Source organism: Rhinichthys klamathensis, unplaced genomic scaffold (assembly GCF_029890125.1).
Source record: "Rhinichthys klamathensis goyatoka isolate OS25496 unplaced genomic scaffold, OSU_Roscu_1.1 h1tg001161l_1, whole genome shotgun sequence".
In the NCBI taxonomy this organism is placed as follows: Eukaryota; Metazoa; Chordata; class Actinopteri; order Cypriniformes; family Leuciscidae; genus Rhinichthys; species Rhinichthys klamathensis.
In genome coordinates, this window is record NW_026607369.1 from 141,154 (window position 1) to 164,949 (window position 23,796).

The 23,796-nt window shown below is 41.5% G+C and overlaps 1 protein-coding gene across 1 annotated transcript in view; it reads left to right on the plus strand.

The window, feature by feature from the left end:
• The window catches only part of cdh12a (cadherin 12, type 2a (N-cadherin 2)), a 77,162-nt gene extending 53,785 nt beyond the window's left edge, over window positions 1–23,377 (plus strand). Inside the window, exons 8-12 of the mRNA XM_056244922.1 lie at window positions 5,437–5,573; window positions 6,035–6,156; window positions 7,522–7,636; window positions 18,994–19,245; window positions 22,592–23,377. Of these exons, the coding sequence (XP_056100897.1) occupies window positions 5,437–5,573; window positions 6,035–6,156; window positions 7,522–7,636; window positions 18,994–19,245; window positions 22,592–23,121 (1,156 nt within the window). The 3' untranslated portion in view covers window positions 23,122–23,377. The remainder of the gene's footprint in view (window positions 1–5,436; window positions 5,574–6,034; window positions 6,157–7,521; window positions 7,637–18,993; window positions 19,246–22,591) is intronic.
• The last annotated feature ends 419 nt before the right edge of the window (window positions 23,378–23,796 follow it).

A 23,796-nucleotide genomic window follows, 5' to 3' on the forward strand; every position in this document is an offset into this window, starting at 1 on the left:
CAAATGTTTTTTGAAGTATCTATTTCAGCTATGATATGAGTAGTGATTATTTTGTTTTTAATATTTATTGTTATATACAGATTTGTTGTATGAAGTTATTGTTGTTACATACAAAGTGACTTTCGTGGGATGGACATTCAACAAGATAAAGACGGGCATTTTACCGTTTGTATCACTGCGCTTGTCTGTGTTTGCGTGTTCCAAATACTGTTGGTTCTGCCAGTAGGTGGCGAAAAGTGAGTTTATGATTTCTTTATGATTATTTAATCATTTACTTAAACTGATTCATTCATGAATGGCATGCTATGTGTGGCTCAGAGACGCAACGGTTGATTCTGCATTTACTTTGTTTGAAACTATTTTTGTAGGCGGAGCAAAAATACATACAATAACTGTTAATGTTGTGTGTAAAATGTAAGTTACTCAATATTTACTTCTTGTTTATTACACTGTTGAATAAAAGCAATATAGCATAATGCTGTTTTACGCAGTATAGTATACTGTATTGTTGTTGCCCTTGTGACCGCATGCGTGTTTAAATCAAAGAGTGATGGAAATACAGTTTTGTAATTAAATAGTTATTTTAATTAATTTATTGGGGACAATGTCATATCTTTGGACAGCCCGATACAAAAAAAATTATATTTATTCTGGTACATTTAACAAGTCGAACATCTTCTGGGTTCCAGAAGTAAAAATACCATTTATACTATTGGGGAATAGATTTTTAATGAAAACTCAGACAGACCAACTGTTAGCTATGAGGTTGTTAATCAATGGAATATACTTTTATTGAAGCCATTAGCCTTTTTTCTTTTAATATATATATATATATATATATATATTCGTCTTTTGTCTGATTTACAAACACATTTTTTGCTTCAAATCAAAGTTTAATGTTGTAGCTCATTGGTTTGTTTTAAAAATATATATATATATTTTTCCGACACCAAGGCCGCTAAAAGTGGACAGGCACTGTAGAACTGTATAGTAGTTGATATACTTGAATGTCACATGATATACAGTACATTATGCAACTTTGTGCAAAAATATGAATTTGGTATAATGCAATTCTGAACATGGTGATAACTGTTTATCTTCTGAACCCCCCAAGTCAAGTTTTCTTTATTTAAAGTGTAAATTGCAGGTAAAAAATTTTACGAAGATAATGCAATGTGCTTACTAAACATAAAGATAAGAACCGCCCACCATTGTTTTTTTATGTTTTTTATACCAAAATGCTGAATATAATATGAAAAGTTGGTGCGTTTTACAGTGGTTTTAAGCACGCCCCCTCCCTTCCACTAGGCTGGGCGTGACGTCATAAAAGGTACTCCAAGCTTTTACTGTCTATGCTCCAGGCCTGGAGTTACGTTATATTGGAGACCTAGCTAGCAAAAATGGTTAACTATTTTGTTTGTGCGGGATGTACGAATACATCAAAAACTGGGGAGAGGCTCCACAAGTTCCCCAAGGACAAACGGCTGATTCGTGCCTGTAAGTGTTAGCATAACTTACCCGAGGTAGAGCTTAGATCGGGCCCAAAAAAATCAAGCAAGACCCTACCCGAGCCCGCTGTGTCCGAGCCCGGTTCGGCTCTGCCCGACACATTAACTGTAATTATGAGCCCGGTTTAAACCCGACTATTTTTTAATACGTGGGTTGTTATAACTGACGTTCTCAACATACTTTCTATATTACTTTCTCCCGCCCGCAACATTTATGTTTTGTCCTGCTCCCACCCGCAAAAAGACTTTTTTTTTCTGTACCTCCAAATACTTTCAAGTTAGCCTATGTGTCTCCACCATACACATCAGCATACATGCTCCTGATCACTGTTATAACTGCGTGCATAGTCTGGCATGACTGCGCGCAAAGTGCGCTCCCATAATAATTCCTAAAAAGCTGACATCAGTTCATCGCGATCTCACACATCTCTGTTATTATCAATGAATCTTTCATAATATATACACTATGTTTGTTATAATTTGAGGATTTGCCAGCATACAGAATTCAGCACTGAACAAAAAGTCAGTTTTGAGCGGTGAGGGGAGTCCATCGTAAATGCTTCTGATTGGCCATTATTGCGTTCAAGAAATCAACACATATGTCTGTGATTGGCTACATCGGTCAACGCTGCAGACATGTTAGAAATAGAAACTCTGCCTGTAAACCGTTTCTATTTTGTTTTAGTTGTTCTTATTGCTTTTCTGCAACAGATGAATAAAAATGTATTAGTTTTTATGTTTTATTCATAGTAGGGCTGTCAAATGATTAATCACGATTAATCACATTCAAAATAAAAGTTTTTTTTTACATAATATATGTGGGTGCACTGTGTATAATTATTTTATATATATAAATACACACACATGCTTGTATATATTTAAGAAATATTTTCATGTATATGCTGTATATAGATTTATATATAATTTATATTATATATAAATATAAATATTTTATATATAAATAATATTTTTTTCTTAAATATACATGCATGTGTGTGTATTTATATATATACAAAATAATTATACACAGTGCACCCACATATATTATGTAAAAAAAACTTTTATTTTGGATGTGATTAATCGTGATTAATCATTTGACAGCCCTAATTCATAGATATTTCTAGTTTGCGGGAGACCCGCGAATCGTTTTATTCTCCCTCAACCGGCACACACAGAGTGAGTGCATTACCGCCCGCGCTCCCTTTTATGACGTCATCACCCAGTTACGGTAAAAAACATGCTACCTTTGAAGAAACCCCAATAAATGTTATTTTAACGCATTTTAAGACAGAAATTTTTACATATATACACATTGAGCACTTTAATTTACACATTAATTGGTTGTGGTGGTTAACCTGCAATTTACACTTTAAAATGTAGAACCTGCTGAACTTTACTAAATGATGGAATATTTGATGAGGGGTGATTTGAAAATAAAATTCATTTTGTGAAGTTACTAAGTTGAAGTTTAGTATTGAGTAGTGCTTACTAGAAGAATCCAGTTGAGACTCTCGCTGAGGTTTTGCTTGAATAGCAGAATACCTCAGGCAAGCAGGTAGGGAGACACATGAGACCGAAAGAAAGGAGCAGGAATGTAACCCTGATAAAGTCTGATGCTACAGGGAAAGCGCAGACTTCCTCTTTTTCAGATGATCCACTGGGCTGATTGTACTAAGGAACAGGGTCAAGCTGTGGGCTGAAAAGTAGCAGACACAGACAGGTTCAAAAAGACCAGAGTGCTCATACACAGGGGCAGTAAGCAGAATTGAAAGGGTTAGTTCACCCAAATGTGAAAATTCTGTCAGTAATTACTCGCCCTCATGTTGTTCCAACCCCGTAAGACTTCCGTTCATCTTCGGAACACAAATTAAGATATTTTTTATTAAATCTGAGAGCTGGATCACTCCTCCATAGGCTTCTTAAGGGATCGAAACCAAGTGACTACAGTGGCTCAATCTTAAGTTTATCAAGCGACGAGAATACTTTTTGTGCGCAAAAAAACAAACAAAAATAACGACTTTATTCAACTAATCATTTCCTTCTCTGTGGGCCGTGATATTTAACGTAGTTATATTGCGCAAAGCTTCTAGTTTGCACGTCACACGTAGGCTCACTAATTGGCCGACGCTGGTCATGTGTGTGATGCGTGACGTACAACAGACGTTTTGCGTAGTTTCACTACGTGAACTATCACGGCCGAACAGAGAAGGAAATGATTAGTTGAATAAAGTCGTTATTTTTGTTTGTTTTTTGCGCACAAAAAGTATTCCCGTCGCTTGATAAACTTAAGATTGAGCCACTGTAGTAACTCGGACTATTTTAACGATGTCTTTAATAACTTTTGGGCCGGTCAGTTTCGATCCCTTAAGAAGCCTATGGAGGAGTGATCAAGCTCTCAGATTTAATCAAAAATATCTTAATTTGTGTTCCGCAGATGAACGAAAGTCTTACGGGGTTGGAACAACATGAGGGAGGGTAATTACTGACAGAATTTTCGTTTTTGGGTGAACTAACCCTTTAAGTGTATACATACTTTTCTACAACAGCATGATTCATGCATCTAGTGATTGATCTTATGTATTTAATCAAATTTAGATATTAGAGTTATTTTAAGAACAATATCATTATTGAGAAAACCTACTCTTCTGAACTCATCAATTCTATATGGAGTAATTTTAATATCAGAAATGGGGATTTTTTTTCTTTTTTTTTTTCTTGCAATGCGTTACAATATTCCATTATTAACTAATTTCATTACTGTAACGATTCAGACAGTGTAAATATGCCTTCCATTGGGGATTGAAGTCTGGATTCACATTAGTGTCACACGAACTGTCGCAGCTCACACGCAGTCTGCTCCGGTCCAGAAGCAAAGAGCGGATCACATGCGCGAGTAGGCGCAGACCAGAAAATGTTTCGGATCCATTTGAATTCTACACAGAATGGCATATTTTAAAGCAATATGGAGGAGCTCTTAAAGCAATTTAATGAGCTCAACGGCTCTGGCTGACCTGTGATATAAACTAAACTCTATTGGCTATTTGAAGAAAGGAGAGGTTCGACATGTCCTGTCCTGTCTTCCTGTTTCAGTGGAAATTACATCAACAACACATTAAATGAAGCTGCACGTTTCAAGGCACTTCAGTCTGCCTTTAACTGTATTTTCAAGTGATTCCAGGCACCACTGTGTGCAGTTAAATCCATTTCACTTTATTTCGCCAGTCTGGACTGCATGCTGTCCTAACCAATCAGACATCAGCAACTGCCCAAAATGCCACAATAACCAATCAGAAAAAAAATATATATATATAGTTTTTTGTCACGGCGATCATTGTTTTCATGATTGATCATTGCTGTCACGTCCGAGTATACTGGAGTAGCCTATTCACAATTGCCATAGCATTTACTACAGTAAATGACTGTAGAGTGTATTGAGCTGGTGTGATTGAGTGAAGGCGGGGACCAATTTGCATATTCTCATGGATATGTGGGATGTGGGATTTTTCTTCTGTGGGATACAAAAGATATTTTGAAAAGTGTCTGTTTTTTGTTGTTGTTGTTTTTTACAATGGAAATCAGTGGGCATCACTGGTTACCAGCATTCTTCAAAATACCTTATTTTGTGTTCGGCTAAATAAAGAAATGCACAGTGAGTAAATGAAAAGCGCTTTCATTTTTCTGTGAACTATCTCTTTAAATATGCACGTAACTCATGCGTGTTAAAATAATATAGCCTACATTTGATTCAATATCTACCAATCTTTAGCTGGCATTATAATTAATCACTGATGAAACATAACCAAACATTTTATATTTAAATTATCTATACCAAAGTGAACTAATCAAATATATATATATATATATATAATCCTTGAATGTGATTGATCCATTTGTTTGTTGTTGTTGTCTTTCATCAATTGGTTTGTAGATATTCTATTGAGTGGAGAAAGGACTCTGAAAACCACTTTGACATTGACCCTGTTGAAGGAACTCTGTCTGTCAGTGAAGCCCTGGACAGAGAGAGAATCGCTGAACACAACGTCACTGTTGTAGCAACAAAAGTTAGTAAGTATGGTGGATTGTGTGTTTATCCAGATGCACAGATACAATATGACCAGCATAGCAGATTTACCAGCATATTATAACTGTTCATTGAAATGGAGATGGTTGAACACATTTCTAAAGACCACACCCCCATCTAGTGGAGAAGAATGAAAATACAACAGTGCTTTACTTCTAGAGGCTTAAACTTAATTTTTAAAATCATAAATAAAAGCTCAGTCCTGCTAAAATTAAAGAGATTTGTCAAGAGATCAACCGAATAAGTTATATATGTATATTTTTTACATCAAGCTGATTTGCTAATGAAATGCAGCCACAACTACAAAGTTTTCAGCAAATATATATCCGATCCAGCCAAATTCCGTTGTTTTTTTTGTTGCAATAATGTATTCCATGAAATGTGTCTCATATTTTTCAGTTTCCACTGATCTTATTCATGGACAATACCTTGTTTGATCTTTCAGACAACCCCCTGCTGTCCAGCAAAGTTACTGTCACAGTCAAGGTGCTGGATGTCAATGAGTTTCCCCCAGAACTTCCATTTATATATGAGACGTTTGTTTGTGAAAATGCAAAAGTAGGGCAGGTAAGTATGTGTGTGTGAATATCTACCTGTGCTTCAATTTGAGTTTCTGTGCCTGTTGTTGGGTGCCGCAGTGAATTAATGTGAGAGAAGTGTGCCTTGATCTTCTCCTTTCATGCTGAAAGAGAGCTACTCCCAGTACAACCCTGCCTATCAGTGTCTCCCTATTCAGTCTTTTATACCAGAGAACGTAGTTGCCTTGCTTATATGCAGAAATGTGCGAAGTAGATGACACAACAAAGCCTTTTCAGAATTTACTAAAGATGATCAGAACTGATCAACACAAACCCTTGAAGAGAAATTGATGCATTTTTCCATTTTTATTATTAATTTCAATTTGATGGAAATTTCTCATACAATTGAAATGTGAAAATCTTAAAAACAGATAAGTATTTTATTTTAAGCTGGATTATTTAAATTTATAATTATCAATGTATTACCATTTACTAAATATCTGGCAATAGGCTAATAGATATTCATGATACATTACAAGTACGCTAGCAATTTAACAAATATTTTTAAAAAGCTTCATATTTTACATTTTGTATACTTCATATCTATTCTGAATTCACAATTTATTCTGAAATGCTTTATTTGAAAATGTCTCATAATTGAAATGTGTAAATCTTAACTTAATTACTGTTTTTTTTAGGCTGGACTTTTTTATTTTATTTTTTTATTAATGATTCCTTTCGTATTACTTGCTGAATGTCTGACAATAATATATTTTCATGATAAATGTTATTACTAAAAAAAGCTTACAATGTTGTCAAGTTTGAAAAACTTTCTTTTATCCCAGTTTAATATGCAGAGACAACTATAAGCCCTCGAAAAGTGTAAACACTAACCAGCAAGACACAGCAACATTGGAGCCAATAGCATGGGTCTGGGGGAGGGAATATCTGTTTGTAAAGTGTTAAACCTGTTTGAAACAAATCATTACTTTTGCGGTACTGTTTGGTGATTCTAATGTAGTCAGAAACAAATGACTGTAGTCAGAAAGTACAAACTTAATTTTTATTTGCACACATTTATAATACAATATAAAATAACTAAAGAGCATTGATACTAGATTTTTTTTTTCTCTGCCATGTTAAATCCTGTCATTCTCTCAGAATGTATGACTTTGTCATTAGAGGTTTATGAAGTTGACAGCGAACCAGTCATAAATTATGCCCCATGTGGTTGAGTCATAAAGACAGTTAGCAACCTCAAATGCTCCCTTTGAGGTTTGATGAGTCAAGCACGTCAGCTCTGTCAATCAAAATGACTACTGCTGTCTTCTGAACACTAGAAGTGCTTTTACGAATATGCAAGCTCTTTCCTGTGGTGTTTTATTCAGATCACTGTCCTGTATCTGTTCTCTAGGTGATTCAGATCATCAGTGCCACAGACAAAGACATGCCAGCTGTAGAGCACCGATTCTACTTCAAATCCCCATCACAGACCAGGAACAGAAACTTCACAATCAGGGACTATGGAAGTAAGTTGGAAAAACTCGTCACTTAAAGAGATAGTTCACCCAAAAATGAAAAGTGTCGTCATTTACTCGCACTTCATATTGTTCCAAACATGTATGACTTATTTTTCTTCTGCTGAACACGAAAGAAGATAATTTAAAAAAGGTTTTAACTTTTAGTTCATTTAATGAGCTTAATGGGGTCCAAAACAACGTCGGTCCTCATTATTTGAAATTATTATTTTTGGGGGTAAACTAAGGTTATTTTCAACTGAATATCTTTAGACACCTTCTATAGAAACGTCTCAGGTTACAAATGTAACCTTTGTTCCCTGAGAACAGGGAACGAGACAATACGTCATCGACGTTATGGGGAACGCCTCAGGCGTGACAGGTGTCTGAAATCACTATCAAATCACGTCAATCACATTGACCGGCGACAGCCCGTGAATCATTAGCGTGAATGATTAACGTGCGACCTGGAAGTATATAAGGGCGCCTTGCAAACATGACAAATCACCTTATCGTCTGAAGGGACTGTACGGCAGGCAAGCCCCGAGGCATGGCAGGGAGACGTATTGTCTCGTTCCCTGTTCTCAGGGAACAAAGGTTACATTTGTAACCTGAGACGTTCCCTTTCGAAGGGAACTCAACAATACGTCATCGACGTTATGGGGAACGATATACCCACGCCGCCATGCTGAGGGGAGTGCATGCCCTCAGGCAGTGACAACTGTCCGAACCAGCAAATTCAAATGAAATGCTAGAACCACTCACCCTCAGGTCACACTGGGCTGTCAGTGACAGCATTCCCTACGGTCATAGCCCAAGCTATAAGCCTAACAGGAAAACCTCCATAAACATAGTTAAATGAAAGCCTACCTGGGCCTGCTCAAAGGCCTAGGACCACAACTTCAATTAGAAGGGGCCCCTTCTAGGGAATGTGGCTAGGGAATCCGAAGGAACCCCAGCCAGTCACTATTCAGGGGAACGTACTCACCCCGATATGCCACCAGGACGGCCTGACCTGGCGTCAGATACATAGACACTTAGTCTGGCCACTTCCTGTCTGTCCGAAGACAGAGCCTCTGGAAAAAAACCTTAAGTAAGGCATCCAACCCGAGGGACTGCGACGCTGGCAGTGAACCACTCGGCCCGGATCTCAGAGACGGGACATCCCGGAGAGTATGACTCAGCATAGTGCTTTATGACCCTTGCTAGCGAGGGGAGTTTCTCTACTCGATCCATGGATCAACCCAGTGTTTGCAAACACTGAGGAGGTCTGTGAAGGCCTAAGGACTGATCTAACTGGGAGGCCTCACGAGAGGCCTACGACCGTCTGACCAGACTCAGGAGTCCGCGTGCTCACAGTGACCCTCAATGAGGGGAGCATATGGTCCCCCTGGTAGCCAGCGAGGGGAGTTACTCTACTCGATCCATGGATCTACCCAGTGCTTGTGTTACAAACACTGAGGAGGCCTGTGAAGGCCTAAGGGCTGATCTAACTGGGAGGCCTCACGAGAGGCCTACGACCGTCTGACCAGACTCAGGAGTCCGCGTGCTCACAGTGACCCTCAATGAGGGGAGCATATGGTCCCCCTGGTAGGCAAAACCAGGCTGTAGGCAGGAAAGAGGTTCCGAGAGGGAACCAGCAGCAGAGAATGAACACTTCAGTCGAGCCAGGGCGCAAGCTCGCCTTCAGCAGCTGCCTGATAAGGCCAGCTAAAATGATAGCAAGAGGCCACTAGCTTCCTGATCTCACAAGGAGGCCTGGTGAGGCCTACTACCTGATAGCAACAGTATGTGGGACCACAACTTCAATTAGAAGGGGTCCCTTCTAGGGAATGTGGCTAGGGAACCCGAAGGAACCCCAGCCAGTCACTATTCAGGGGAACGTACTCACCCCGATATGCCACCAGGACGGCGTGACCTGGTGTCAGAGCATAGACACTTAGTCTGGCCACTTCCTGTCTGTCCGAAGACAGAGCCTCTGGACACTTGCCTTAAGTAAGGCATCCAACCCGAGGGACTGCGACGCTGGTAGTGAACCACTCGGCCCGGATCTCAGAGACGGGATATCCCGGAGAGTATGACTCAGCATAGTGCTTTATGACCCTTGCTAGCGAGGGGAGTTTCTCTACTCGATCCATGGATCAACCCAGTGTTTGCAAACACTGAGGAGGCCTGTGAAGGCCTAATGGCTGATCTAACCGGGAGGCCTCACAAGAGGCCTACGACCGTCTGACCAGACTCAGGAAGCCGCATGCTCATAGAGACCCTCAGTGAGGGGAGCAAAAGGTCTGCCTGGTAGGCAAACCAGGCTGTAGGCAGGAAAGGTTCCAGGAGGGAACAAATAGCAGAGAATAAACACTTTAGCGAGCCAGGGCGCAAGCTCGCCCTCAGCAGCTGCCTAATAAGGCTAGCTGAAACTGATAGCAAGAGGCCACTAGCTTCATAAACCCAGCACCATTAGAGAAACATTACAGGGAGGCCCGGAGAGGCCTACTACCCGATAACCACAGTATGTGGGGAGCTCACCTTCAGGGAGGCCTGGTGAGGCCTGCTACCTTACAACCACAGTATGTGGGGAGCTCACCTTCAGGGAGGCCTGGCCTTCAGGGAGGCCTGGTGAGGCCTACTACCTGATTGCTACAGTCTGTGGGAACTCACCTTCAGGGAGGCCTGGTAAGGCCTACTACCTGATAGCAACAGTATGTGGTCACCCACAGGGAGGCCTAGAGAGGCCTACTACCTGATAACCACAGTATGTGGGAACTCACCTTCAGGGAGGCCCGGTGAGGCCTGCTACCCTACAACCACAGTATGTGGGGAGCTCACCTTCAGGGAGGCCCGGTGAGGCCTGCTACCTTACAACCACAGTATGTGGGGAGCTCACCTTCAGGGAGGCCTGGTGAGGCCTGCTACCTTACAACCACAGTATGTGGGGAGCTCACCTTCAGGGAGGCCTGGTGAGGCCTACTACCTGATTGCTACAGTCTGTGGGAACTCACCTTCAGGGAGGCCTGGTAAGGCCTACTACCTGATAGCAACAGTATGTGGTCACCTACAGGGAGGCCTAGAGAGGCCTACTACCTGATAGCGATAGTACGTGGGGAACTCACCCTCAGGGAGGCCTGGTGAGGCCTGCTACCTGATAATCACAGCATGTGGGAACTCGTTTTCAGGGAGGCCTAGTGAGGCCTACTACCTGACAGCCATAATATCTGGGAGCTTTTTACTGCTACCCGATAGTAAGCCAGGCTAGCTGTCCAGTTGCCCGTCCTTGGGCTTGTCTCTTCAGGGAGGCCTGGTGAGGCCTACTACCTGATAACCATCTTAAGTGGGAATTCACCCTCAGGGAGGCCTGAGGGGCCTACTGCCTGATAGCAACTGGTAGCTGAGTCCGGGTGACAGTTCCAAGGCGGCCTGCTAAGGCCAGCCAGCTGGGGACTCGCCTATCAGGGAGGCCCGGTTGGGCCTACTAGCTGATAGCAAGTCAATTCTGCTACAAAGGAACACTGTTGGGAACCATACTACACCAATGTAACTATTGGGCCCACCCACAGGAGGCCTAGTACGGCTAGCTACCTGTAGCGGCATTAAAGCATGACCCACAATGTTGGGACTCACCTCCGAAGAGGCCTGTTTAAGGCCTACTACCCACCTGTGAGTCAACTGCCCGAACCACCAAGGCCAACCAACTCTCTCGAGAAGTAGCCTATAGCGCCCTCTTGGGGGCTGCTCATACAAGGAGGCCTGCTGAGGCCTACTACCTGATGGCGCAGCCTTCGTTGGCAGATAAGCTGTTTACACAGCGCCTACAGCATCCTGGTGCCTAATCACATTGCCCATGGCAGTGTACTCAGCATAGAGAGCTAATACCCTTAGAACAAGGGGAGTACAACATACGTCACTCTGCCTCAGTGGAGGCCCCAGTTAGTCAGGGGCCTACCATCTATGCATGGGCGTCAGCACAGGGCAATGCTCTGGCTTCAGGGGAGCGAACTTCGACCAAAGAAGAAGTGAAGGCTTACTTCATACTCGACCCGAGCCATAGTAGTGCGAGGTAGGATAAAAACAGAACTGGGAGTGAAGTGCTCAGACCTACCCTGAATCACAGGGGAATACTCACACCTCACCCTGAGTTTACCAGGGTGCGGGCCTGCCAGCGGCTCTAGGGGTAACAGAAAAACATCTGTGCCCAACCTAGGGGAGTGGGGCTTGAATGAAAGCCAACCACCTACAACCCACAGCCTGAGCAGTAGCTCAGCAAGGTATTAGTGAAGCCTACACTGGTGGCCTAAATCCGTAGGCCAGTTCTGCACGGCAGGGTCGGGCAGGAGACTCAGTCTTCTTCGTGAAGCGAAAGACGGCCTAACCCTGCTCAAAAGGACTTATATACCACGGAGGCCTAACTGAGGCCTACCATGTCCTTATAAACCATCCTCTGCACCACGCTGCATTACTCTAGTCACCCCAGAATGCAGAGAAGGGGGCGGGCCTTGGCCTAACGACTCCCATGGGAGGAGGCTGATTACACAGGGATGCCAAAACCTACATTCACAAAGTGAAGGGTCAGAGGAAGAAATGCTAATTTTAGCAGAACGCCTCTAATATCCCTGGCACAGCCTAGGCCAGCTACAGAGGCGGCCCTGGTGAGGGCCAACCTGTAAGCATAGATCTATCTGAGGGCTCAGAGGAGCCACAGCCTACTAAAGAATATAGTCTGTATTATTCCATACAAAGGGCTGCAGAACGCTCAACCTAATGAAAACTCAACAGAGCTCAAGGGGCGAAATACTCAGAAAAGTCAAAACGGTCCCATGGGCCGGACATAAGATCTATCTGAAGCTCTAGCGTCAGTCAACACTCTAAGTAAACATTCTATCAGAGAGAGACCAACTACTCTACCCTGAGGTGGCTAGTAGCCCGAAGGCTAACATAGTTATCATTCTGGCCACCTAACGGGGAACTTCAGGGCCCTAATAATCCAATAAAGTTACCTTACCTTTATTACCTTGACATGACCCCATAACTCTTTATACAGGGAACGAGGTCTGTAAAGAGAAATATGTTATTTTTTATCACAAAAAATATACTCCTTGAAAAGACCAGCAGCTCACCTGCAGCGTGCAAAGTGAAGACTCACCAGACAGTTCTTCATGAACATGGGGTCTACCACCTTTACATACCTGAAAGAGGCACTCTCACTAACCAAGCCGAGGCGGGCCATCAGAACATTGTTCTAACCATGAGCCCAGCCTCAGGCCTGATGTAAGAAGCGCCTGGGGAGTCGGGGAAGAGAGGAAAAGGCAAAGATATAATCACGCCCTCAGGGAAGATGATCCAAGACCAACGCAACGTGCGTTTGTGCCGGATCACCTCCCTCAGATCCCTCTTCCCATCCACGCATACCCACGCTCTCCTATCCTCTCAACATCAGCGAGCTAGCCAGCTGATGTTGGTGGATACAGGCAGAGTATGGGTCCTTCCATGTCCTCTCGATCTCAGTATGAGATCGGGAAGAAATGAAAGGCTCACCTGAGCTGGTGGTTCCATGACCGGGGAAAAACCGCTCTCATCGCGAGCGATTTCTCCCCCAACGAGCAGCCACGGCAGCTGCAGCCTGCCCGCGGCGCGTTCTATAATACCAACCAGCTCAGCATACACGGGGCAGGGTGGCTGAGAAGATACAGGAAAATATTTTATTATTTCCACCCTCATCAGCCATCTCCTGTTTGTCCGGGAGAGCGCTTGCTGCCGGACTAAGTTTTCCCTTTTTTTTTTTTTTTTTTGAAAAACTTCATCCAATTGCAGCTTCTCATCAGCCGCCGCATCGTCTGAGAGGATTACACCCCTCTCAAGGCGATCGGCGAGCTTCAACTGTGACATCCAGACGCTGAACCCTCTTCTCTCGAGAAGAGGGACAGGCGCGATCACAATTTGTACAGGCAGTTCCCTCGAGAACCGCCTGTGCGCGTCTTCCTTCCCAGACAAAAAATGCACAGTTCACGTGTGTCACCCGGCTACAAATATCTTGGGCACGGGTCTGCACACTTCTGAAAGCATTTCATAATTACCTGATTTTCAAAGCAGTTACAGACAAAACAGTCCCTGAAGATGAAAAGATGATTTGTCATGTTTGCAAGGCGTCCTTATATACTTCCAGGTCGCACGTTAATCATTCACGCTAATGATTCACGGGCTGTCGCCGGTCAATGTGATTGACGTGATTTGATAGTGATTTCAGACACCTGTCACGCCTGAGGCGTTCCCCATAACGTCGATGACGTATTGTTGAGTTCCCTTCGAAAGGGAACTGTCTATAGTAGATACCCTTATAAAAATCACCTGGAATAGCATTTAAAGATGAAATGTGAAATGTACTAAAAGTTAGATTTTTTTAGACCATATTATTCAGATAAACAACATACATACTGTATAGCAGTATCTACTGGGAGAACAAATAAGCTACCGAACTAGTGCTGTGACGTGAGTGGTCGCATCCCAGAGCAGCACATCACCTCGTGATCCATTTGCCGCGTGAGCCTCGCTCTGTGCTCAGTCCACAGTGTTCTCAACACATGAATATCATCAACTGTGATTCACAGAGACAGGGTCACTCAGGGCTACACAGCCAAACAGGCACAAGGTGTGCTTTAATGACTCCTACCTTGTCAAGAGAAATCCCCCAGCTGGCCAGGCGTAACAAACCTCTCATGACGGGGTCAGTCAACCTTCCAGGCGAGGACAAGCGCATCTCGACGCGTTGACTCAGTGCTATGAGCGCCAAGCAAAGCCCTCACCGTCAGACCAACAGGCACCTGCTGTGTTTTCAAGCTTGGATGAAAAATATTTTCAATTTCCTCTGGGTCATAACAAACACTTGGCTAGACACTTGAATCAAAGAGGGTAGTCTAAACTGACTTTGATGCTTCAAATTTGAATCTGTATCATATTTTTTTACATAAACTGAATTATGATAGAATTAAAGTTGCACGCCATTTGCCTTATTTTAATTTATCAGTCAATAACATATACGTCAATAAATAATTCTAAGCCACAAACCAAATGAATCAGCTCCAAGACGAATCACACCATTATTTTTGTTCAGGATTTTAGGGTATTATTTAAATAATTGTTTTTTTTAATTCAGCCATTAAATTGATCTAAAGTCACAGTAAAACACATTTATATTGATATAAAAGTTTTCTATTTTAAATAAATGATGTTCTTTTGAACTTTCTGTTCATCGAAGGATCCTGAAAAAAATGATCACCTTCCACAAATTTTTTTAAGCAGCACAACAGTTTTCAACATTGATAATAATAAGAAATGCTTCTTGAGCACCAAGTCAGCATATTAGAATGATTTCTGAAGGATCATGTGACACTGAAGACTGGTGTAGTGATGCTGAAAATTCAGCTTTGCCATCACAGGAATAAATTACATTTTAAAACATATTAAAATAGAAAACAGTTATTAGAAATTGTAATACTATTTCACAATATTGCTGTTTTTACTGTATTTTTGATTAAATTAACACAGCCTTGATGAGCATAAGAGACGACTTATCCAAAAAAAAAAATCTTACTGACCCCATTGATTGTCAATCACAATGCTTCATAGTAGACGACAGTCACTGCTGTGTTCTTTTATCCTGATTAGTTTGCTGTGATTCTCTGATTGGTGGAGCTAATTATCTTCAGGATAATTATTGTGTACTTCATCACCTGGAACTTTGCATATAAATATTTATAAATATATTCTTAATGAAAAACGTTTTAAACTGACTGATAGAGCTCATAATAGGTCTCTTTTGAAAGGGTTCTATGAAATCATTAAAAATCAGTTTCTCAATGGAGAATGGGATTTTTAATTGCAGAGACCTCATTAGCCATGTATCCACTGTCGGGACAAAAGTGAGCGTGCTAGTGTGTGCCAGGGCCAGTCGCATTTCCATTGTCACTTCCGGGGCTTCCTCAGGGGCAATGGCCAAGAGGTTTTGGCCCGCCAAATACCTTGGTCTAAAGCCAGCCAACTGGGGCTTGAGGAGTGGTCATAAACAAAGGCAGAGTTTACCTGAGTAAGGAGAGGGTCAACACCGCTGTGCAATGTTATTATTCCAGGCTACCAGCTAACTTCAACATTTAGGCCTAAGACATTTTAAAACAATTTTGTTGCTAAAAACGTCTATAGATATAGAGACCACACTCGTTATGCGCTACTGTTGCTCTCACGGAACAGATATGCTTATTTAACTTTTTAGTGTTAAATAAAAAGTACCGTCAGATGAAATCCTGCAGGTGTCAGTGCTTTCTCTCCGTCCATGCAATAGATGCACACCCTTGAATGAGTGCGGATTTCTAGTGCATTTACTTGAACTTCTGAGGTAAGTTAATACCTTTGGTTTAACCTATTTGAGAAATTGAGAGGTGGCCAAAATCAGATTTTAACCCACGTCACGCCTCTTTGCCCATTTTATTTTATCCGGGAGTGACGAGAGGTGACACGCTGCCAAGATGGCGATGGCCGGCCTCGCCCACTTTAGGCTTCAAAAACGCTCTTCAGAAACCTACGAGTGACGTCACGGACACTACATAATAAGCATGTGCGTGACGCCATCGTCTTCAGAGATTCGCGTGTTTGTTGTTTACAGGGAGACCGTTTTCAAAAACGTGCACTTTGAAACCCGTTTTTAAAACTTGCGTTTTCAGGCATCCAAAAGTGACGTCACGGACACTACATAATAAGCATGTGCGTGACGCCATCGTCTTCAGAGATTCGCGTGTTTGTTGTTTACAGGGAGACCGTTTTCAAAAACGTGCACTTTGAAACCCGTTTTTAAAACTTGCGTTTTCAGGCATCCAAAATGCTCTTGTCGTGTAAATGAATGGACAAAACTTACAAAAAGTTGTGCGTTTTTAGTTGAAAACGGTGTCATGTAAACAGTCCCTAATGCCGAGTTCACACTGAAGGAATTTAGGCCCAATTTTCGCTCACCGACAGGTTTGGGGAGTTCGCCGACAAATGCCCGAAATCATAGGCAAATCGGTGCTCGTTCACGCGAGTGACAATCACGCAGTGTGAATTATCAAAGATGCGATCAGATTGAGTCGCCAACGCATGTGAGATATTTGGAATGCTAATCTGGACCTAACTCCATAAATCCTAAATCCAGAATATCATTATTTTAATAGATATATTTTTACAATTATATCAAACAGAAACAATTATAAGCACACACATTTGCTTGACCAGCAGCACATTTATTCATTTACCCCCAACTCTCTTTGCAGAACACACAATCCTTGCTCTCGTCTCCCCAACCATTTCCTCCTGCATAAGCTGTTTTTCTTTTTCTCCTTTTCGCTGCAAATCAGTGCACATACAATTTGGATCACAAGTTTTTTGCAGGCTATCATTTTTAATAACAATTTCAGTCTCGCACAAGAACTCGGTCTCACGCACGCGTGATCTTGCGTTATTTCCTTATCACTTCTCGCGTGTTTGGTTGTGAAACGTAGTTTACGGACCAGACAGAAGTTGTCGGTGATTATTTCTTTTGTAAAGTCATGCAGTGTGAAACCTCCTGTCGCCAATCCATCATCCAGTGTGAACACAGCAGCTGAATGTTAACCCAAATAGTCACGCAGTGTGAAAAGAACAGTGACCCGACTACTTTGAAAATCGTGCAGTGTGAACTCGGAATAAGGCTACAGGCAGGTGAGTTTCTTTCAGGGTTGGCAGGACAGTTCTCTCTAGGACCGAAGTTGCCTACCCCTAACCATTGCGATAATACACACATATGTGTATGGAACATTCCAGAGACTGCTTGAAGAATGTAGACAAATCATACATGATTAAAATCGAGTATTTAATTGGTTTCATGTTTCATCTGTCTCTTCCCTGTGCCATACCGGACAAATGCATCCGCATTTCATAAATTGCATGCACTTTTACATACCGGTTTACTCATAAAACTCACAGGCTAACTCCTGTTTTCTTCTCATGAGCTCCCTCTGTTGCTCTTGCTGAAGGGATAACAGGATAGTGAGACAGGAGGAATCGCTCAAACATTGCATTATTTCGTGGAAATAGAAATGCTCACTCTTTCTGAAGAAATGTGATGTGGTTAACATATGATATGTTATCAATATTTTTCTAAATGTGTAAGCCTTTGGACTTAAAAGCCTTAATGGGGTTGTTTTGTGCATGCTTGTGATGGCAAATAAATGGAAGCAGGTGTAACTGAATGGGTGTTCTCGTTTCATGTGAAATGGTAATTATCAGTTTGATTCAGCATGATTGTTGTGCACGTCTGGCACAGATTACTGTCACTGTAACATTTTTATTGTAAAACATTTGTCAAATATCAATGCTGGAATCTTAAGTCTTTAGACTAAACGTTCACTTCTGGCATGCTCATTTTGGGATCTATTATCTAGTTTTCAGTCAGCTGTTGAAACGGTGGGGTTGTGTGATGTTTTTTTCTGTGATGGAGGCGTGGTAAGGGCAGGTTTTAGGTTAGCACTGTGGGGCTACCGCCCCGGAAACACCTTGATTTTGGGCTCAGTGCTTGAGGTTCAAAGGCTATTGGCCCTGCCCGACACGTTTGCTAGCTTTGGCTCGCACTGGCTATCTACAATGGCTATCTCGCTCTGCCTATCTACAATGACATTGGGAAATAAAAGCTTTTGCTTTGGCCTGAGTAGCTTGAGTGAGTGGTCAGCAAGAAGTCTTTTGGCAGAAACTTTTATACAAAGCGACTTAGAGTACACTTAGGGCCAAACAATCCTCCTGGAATGACTTGGTATCAAGTACCTTGCTAAAAAAAACAACTTGTGGGTCTTTTTTAAAAGGGAAAACACTGGGAATATTTTAGCCTAAAGCTTTATCTTAAGGCTATATTACCACTTAACCAATAATTCCTCAGTTAGGATGAAATTAAATGTATAGTTAATTCTGCTAATTAAAGTTATTGGCAGAAACATACCTATTGAGATTAAAACACTGAATAAAAACAGCCTGAGGTGTTGAGCATTCTAGTTTTGTTTGGACTCCAGCTACGTCAGAGGCTCTTCTCAGAAAGGTAATGCTTTTCCCAGGAGTAACTCATGTTAGCTTGTTATCCCCTTAACCAGAACCACTTTTTTCTGTACTTATTTCCACTTCAAAGGGATCCATTTTTCTACTTAATTCTGGAATTAGGCCAGTGTCTGTACCTCATGAATTCATAATATTCTGTCATGGAGAAATGTTGGAATGGCAGGTTATGATCCCTGAGAGCATGAGTGTGATTATCACTGATTATCTAAGAATTGTTTATAGCCTCCACTAAATCTGCATTATAGATACTTTGATGGTCTCTCGGTTTTCAGACAACACAGCTGGAGTGGCGACCAGGCGAGGGGGGTTTCGGAGGCTAGAGCAGAGCATGTACCTGGTACCGGTCGTCGTGGAGGATAGCGGGTACCCGATACAAAGCAGCACTGGGACGGTGTCTGTGCGGGTGTGTACCTGCGACACAGACGGCTCCCTCCTTTCCTGCAATGCGGAAGCCGTGTTCTTTCCCATGGGACTCAGCACTGGAGCTCTGATGGCCATACTGCTGTGCATTGTCATTCTGCTGGGTGAGTTATACACGTTTGTGTCCAACAGAATACTGGATTATGGCAAGACAAAGAATAATGCATTTAATGTGCTAAATAGAGAAGACATAAAAAAAAAACAGGGGTTACGTTTTTGTAATCAATATTGTTTTTATTTATCATTTTATTTGGCCCAAGGATACCGAAAATCATGGAAACAAAACAAAGTATATAAAATCAAAAAGTAAATATTATAAGTATGGGTATTTCTTCAACTTCTGTGACTTTTATCTCCTAGAGGTGGATTTTTATTACAACTATAGCTGATTCTTTCACAAAGAACTTACATGACTTATATGCCTTTATACAGTATATACATTACCGTTCAAAAGTTTGAGGTTGGTAAGATTCTGTCTCTCATGCTTACCCAGGCTGAATTTATTTGCTCAAAAGTATAGCAGATATTATGTGTAATATTATTCAAGTTGAAAATTTTCTATTGTATTATATTTTAAAATGTAATTTATTCTTGTGTTGGCAAAGCTGCATTTTCAGCATCATTGCTCTAGTCTTCAGGGTCACATGATCCTTCAGAAATCATTCTAATGTGCTGGTTTGGTGCTCAAGAAACATTTCTTCTTATTAGTATTATTAATGTTGAAAATATTGTACTGCTTAATATTTTTGTGGAAACTATGATAGAAAAAAATTCAGGATTGCCTAAATAAATAATAAAAAAAACAGCATTAGTGTAGAGATTGTATACTCTTTTTCATATAACTTGTTAAGAGATTACTTGTATTGTACTTCATTTAAACCCTTTTGGAATTTCTGTTTTTTTTTTTTTTTTCATTAATAACAGCATGCTATTAATAACAGATGCGAGATGTGGAAATGTTAATGACTTTCAGAAAAAAATACAATTGTTTTGTTATGTATGTAAACACACTGTAGGACATTGTTAGTGGACAAATTAAATAAAACAGTGAGGATATGAAAGTATGGTTTTTGAGCCAAAGTGCCCATAGTTAAAGAAACACCATATATAAACATAAGTATGCACTACATTAAAGGACAACTCCGGCGCAAAATGAACCTTTGGTCTAATAACACATTGGTACCTAGTCGACCGTTCTCTGTATTTGTTTTCATGATAATCGAATATAAAGAGTTGTATCTCTAAAAACTGTTTAGCGTATAACGCTATATAGGGCATAGAGTATTGAAAAATAAAAATCGCTAGTTAATACCACTAACAAGGCTCAAAATAGCCCCACACTAACACGGTAACATAATGAGGGTCCCCACATGCAAAACGAAGCATTGAGAACTTTGTAAGTGTACAGACAGTTTAATAAGAAGATATTTTATAAAGACAGTCCACTTCGCGTATACAGGCAGGAGCCATCTTTGGAAAACAGTCTCGACCAGTCAAACCACGAACACGGAATTACGTTTGTGAAATCTAATTACATGGAAATGTATGAATTATATCTGTTTAAAGTCTGCACTGGCTGGGGAGAGGGAGGGCAAGAGGTTTATCGGTCATTCATGCAGATCAATGAGCAAGACTTACAGCTGGCGATGCAAACTAAAATCACGCAATATTTGCTCTATATATCAGAAATAATTGCACCGATTTAAAACATAACTTGTCTAGTGCACTTACTCAGTGGATAACTGTCCATATGGTCCCTCCGATATCGGGTCGCCGCCTCCAATTTATTTTCGGGACATGGAAAAAAGATTCAAGTACAGCCTTGTTTATCAGAGCGGGGGAATCTTCAGACTGTACAAAACAATGCGTCTCTTGGTTGTCGCGACTCAACAGGTCCCGCTCCGTGCAACACAGGCACTCCTGTTCGGTGTCCATAGCTTCACAATGTCCGCAGGTACACCACCAGTTTCCCGAAGTACGAGGCTGTGTTGCGGCATTGACCACCGGTAGCTTTCTCGCTCTCGTAGCCCTTTCACAGAGCTCCTACAGCTCTTCATCAGTATATTCCGGCTCGAAAAGATAAGACCGTCCATCAAACATAAACGGTTCGTCGGTTGAATAATCCGCCATCTCTTTAGTGTCTACTTTAAGTCTCCTTTTTTTATTATTATTATTATTTTCTCTCTTGCGTTCAGTGCTTCTCTTATGCGCTCAGTGCTTTCTTCCGGAAACAATGGACCATTTGAGATTACAAGTCACAGTTCAGCTCACTTGGCACGGTGTTCGTGGTTTGACTGGTCGAGACTGTTTTCCAAAGATGGCTCCTGCCTGTATATGTGAAGTGGACTGTCTTTATGAAATATCTTCTTATTAAACTGTCTGTACACTTACAAAGTTCTCAAGGCTTCGTTTTGCATGTGGGGACCCTCATTATGTTACCGTGTTAGTGTGGGGCTATTTTGAGCCTTGTTAGTGGTATTAACTAGCGATTTTTCATTACTCCATGCCCTATATAGCGTTATACGCTAAACAGTTTTTAGAGATAAAACTCTTTACATTTGATTATCATAAAAACAAATCTCAGAGAACGGTCGACTAGGTACCAATGTGTTATTAGACCAAAGGTTCATTTTGCGCCGGAGTTGTCCTTTAAGTACGGAATGTGGCAGGTTATGATCCCTAAAATAAAGAATAAAAAAAAATGGAACAGGAGTAACGAGAAACGCCTGAGGAAGAATTGAAATAAAAGCACTGTATTGCAATAAGTACTAGGCAAGTGAATTCTGTAGCAGACAGTGCAGTGAAGTGATGTGCTTTGACTTCATATTTTCATTTGGCAGCATTACAGAAAAAAAAAAGATTCCTTTATATGGCAACCACTTGGGGGAGCTGATGCAGAAATAATGATTCGAATGTGATAATAAATAGTATGTTCCTAAAGACTGGAAAATAACAACATGAGAAAACCTTCCCCTAATAACACATGCAGGTTGATTTGTCCAAATTTTCCCTTCTGCTTCATCTGAAAGTCTGAATTTCTAGGTATAATCTATCATTCTCACAGCAGCGCCTGTGCCTACCCGTCTCTTTCTCTCTCACATCTTTCTTTGAGCAGAGTGGGGCAAGCGAGTACTGTCTGCCTCAGAGGAGGGAGATGAAAGCTCAGAAAAAACTACCTCCCCTCCTCTCACACAACCGAGGCACTACGATGTTGACAGACAGCATGTCAAAACTGCATTATGGCTACCCTCGGGCTGCCGTTCTCTTTAGTCTCATTTTGAAAACCGACGTCAAAAAACAAAAAACAAAAAAAAAAATCAGCTAATGGCTCTGGAACATGTGACCACCCCTCTTTTTCTCTAGTCTGTTGTCCCTCAAAGGTCCTGTACTGTATGTATGTCAATGTGCATTACGCCAGAAAACAAGTTATGCGCCTCTGGTGTCTTGCAGTGATGGTGGTGCTCTATATGGGCCTGAGAAAACACAAGAAGGAGGACACTCTGATGTCGTCCAAAGAGGACGTTCGGGACAATGTGATCCACTACGACGATGAGGGGGGCGGGGAAGAGGACACCCAGGCCTTCGACATAGGTACGTTACGCAATCCCAAAGGCATCAAAGAGACGGCTCAGCTGCAAAAAATAAGATCAGAGGACGAGCCTGATCTGGCTAGTGCGTGCGTGTCCAAAGAGGACAGCGAGGACATCAGAACCTACATCCATCATTGTCTTCTAGAGAACTCCACACCTCCGTATGACTCTCTGGTTACATATGCATATGAGGGAGAGGGTTCGGTGGCAGAGTCCCTCAGTTCCATTGAGTCTTGGGTTCTCGAACCCAAGGAGGATTACAGAAATCTCTGTGACTGGGGTCCTCGTTTCAAAACGCTGGCTGGGATATTTAAAGAGAATGAGTGTAAGGCCATGGAGAAGGTGGAAAATGAAGCACATGCTGAGGCACTAAAGGACAGACTGGACTGAGAGCATTTTAAGGCGCTCTGTGACAAACACAACATTTATTTATTTCAGGCATGGCACTTAAAGGGATTGTCCACCCTAAAATGAAAATTGTCATCGTTTACTTATTCTCATGTCGTTCCAAACCTGTATGACTTACTTTCTTCTGTGTAAAGTTGCAGTCACATTCGGGGGAAAAAAATCGGCTTAATTTCACAACAGCGAGAATTTGTCAGTAGTGTAGCAATGTATGAAGTACAGTCCACACAGAAGTCACTTTCAAACTGTGAAAGACAATGAAAGTCAGAAAAAGTTTAAAAAAAACTTTCTGCCGCAGAAGAAAATCAGTCAAACAGGTTTGGAATGCCATGAGGGTGAGAAAATGTTGGCAAAATATTAATTTTGGGGTGAGTTGATCCTTTAAATGAAGACGACGTGGCTTGGGAAAGACACCTTGACAAGGCTGGCTATGTGCCTTTCCTATACCTCATGCATATTTTACACTCTTCTGTTCATTATTTAGGAAAGAAAAACGTGGAACTGTAATTTTTCCGATTGCATTTTAATGTCTGTTTTATACTTCTCTAAGTCAAAGAACCAAAAAAAAACCTCTTTGATATAAAAAGTGCCTCATTAACAGTTTTATTTATCTTTCAACTGTTGACAGTGTTTTTGCAATGATTCAAGCAAGGGAAGTCT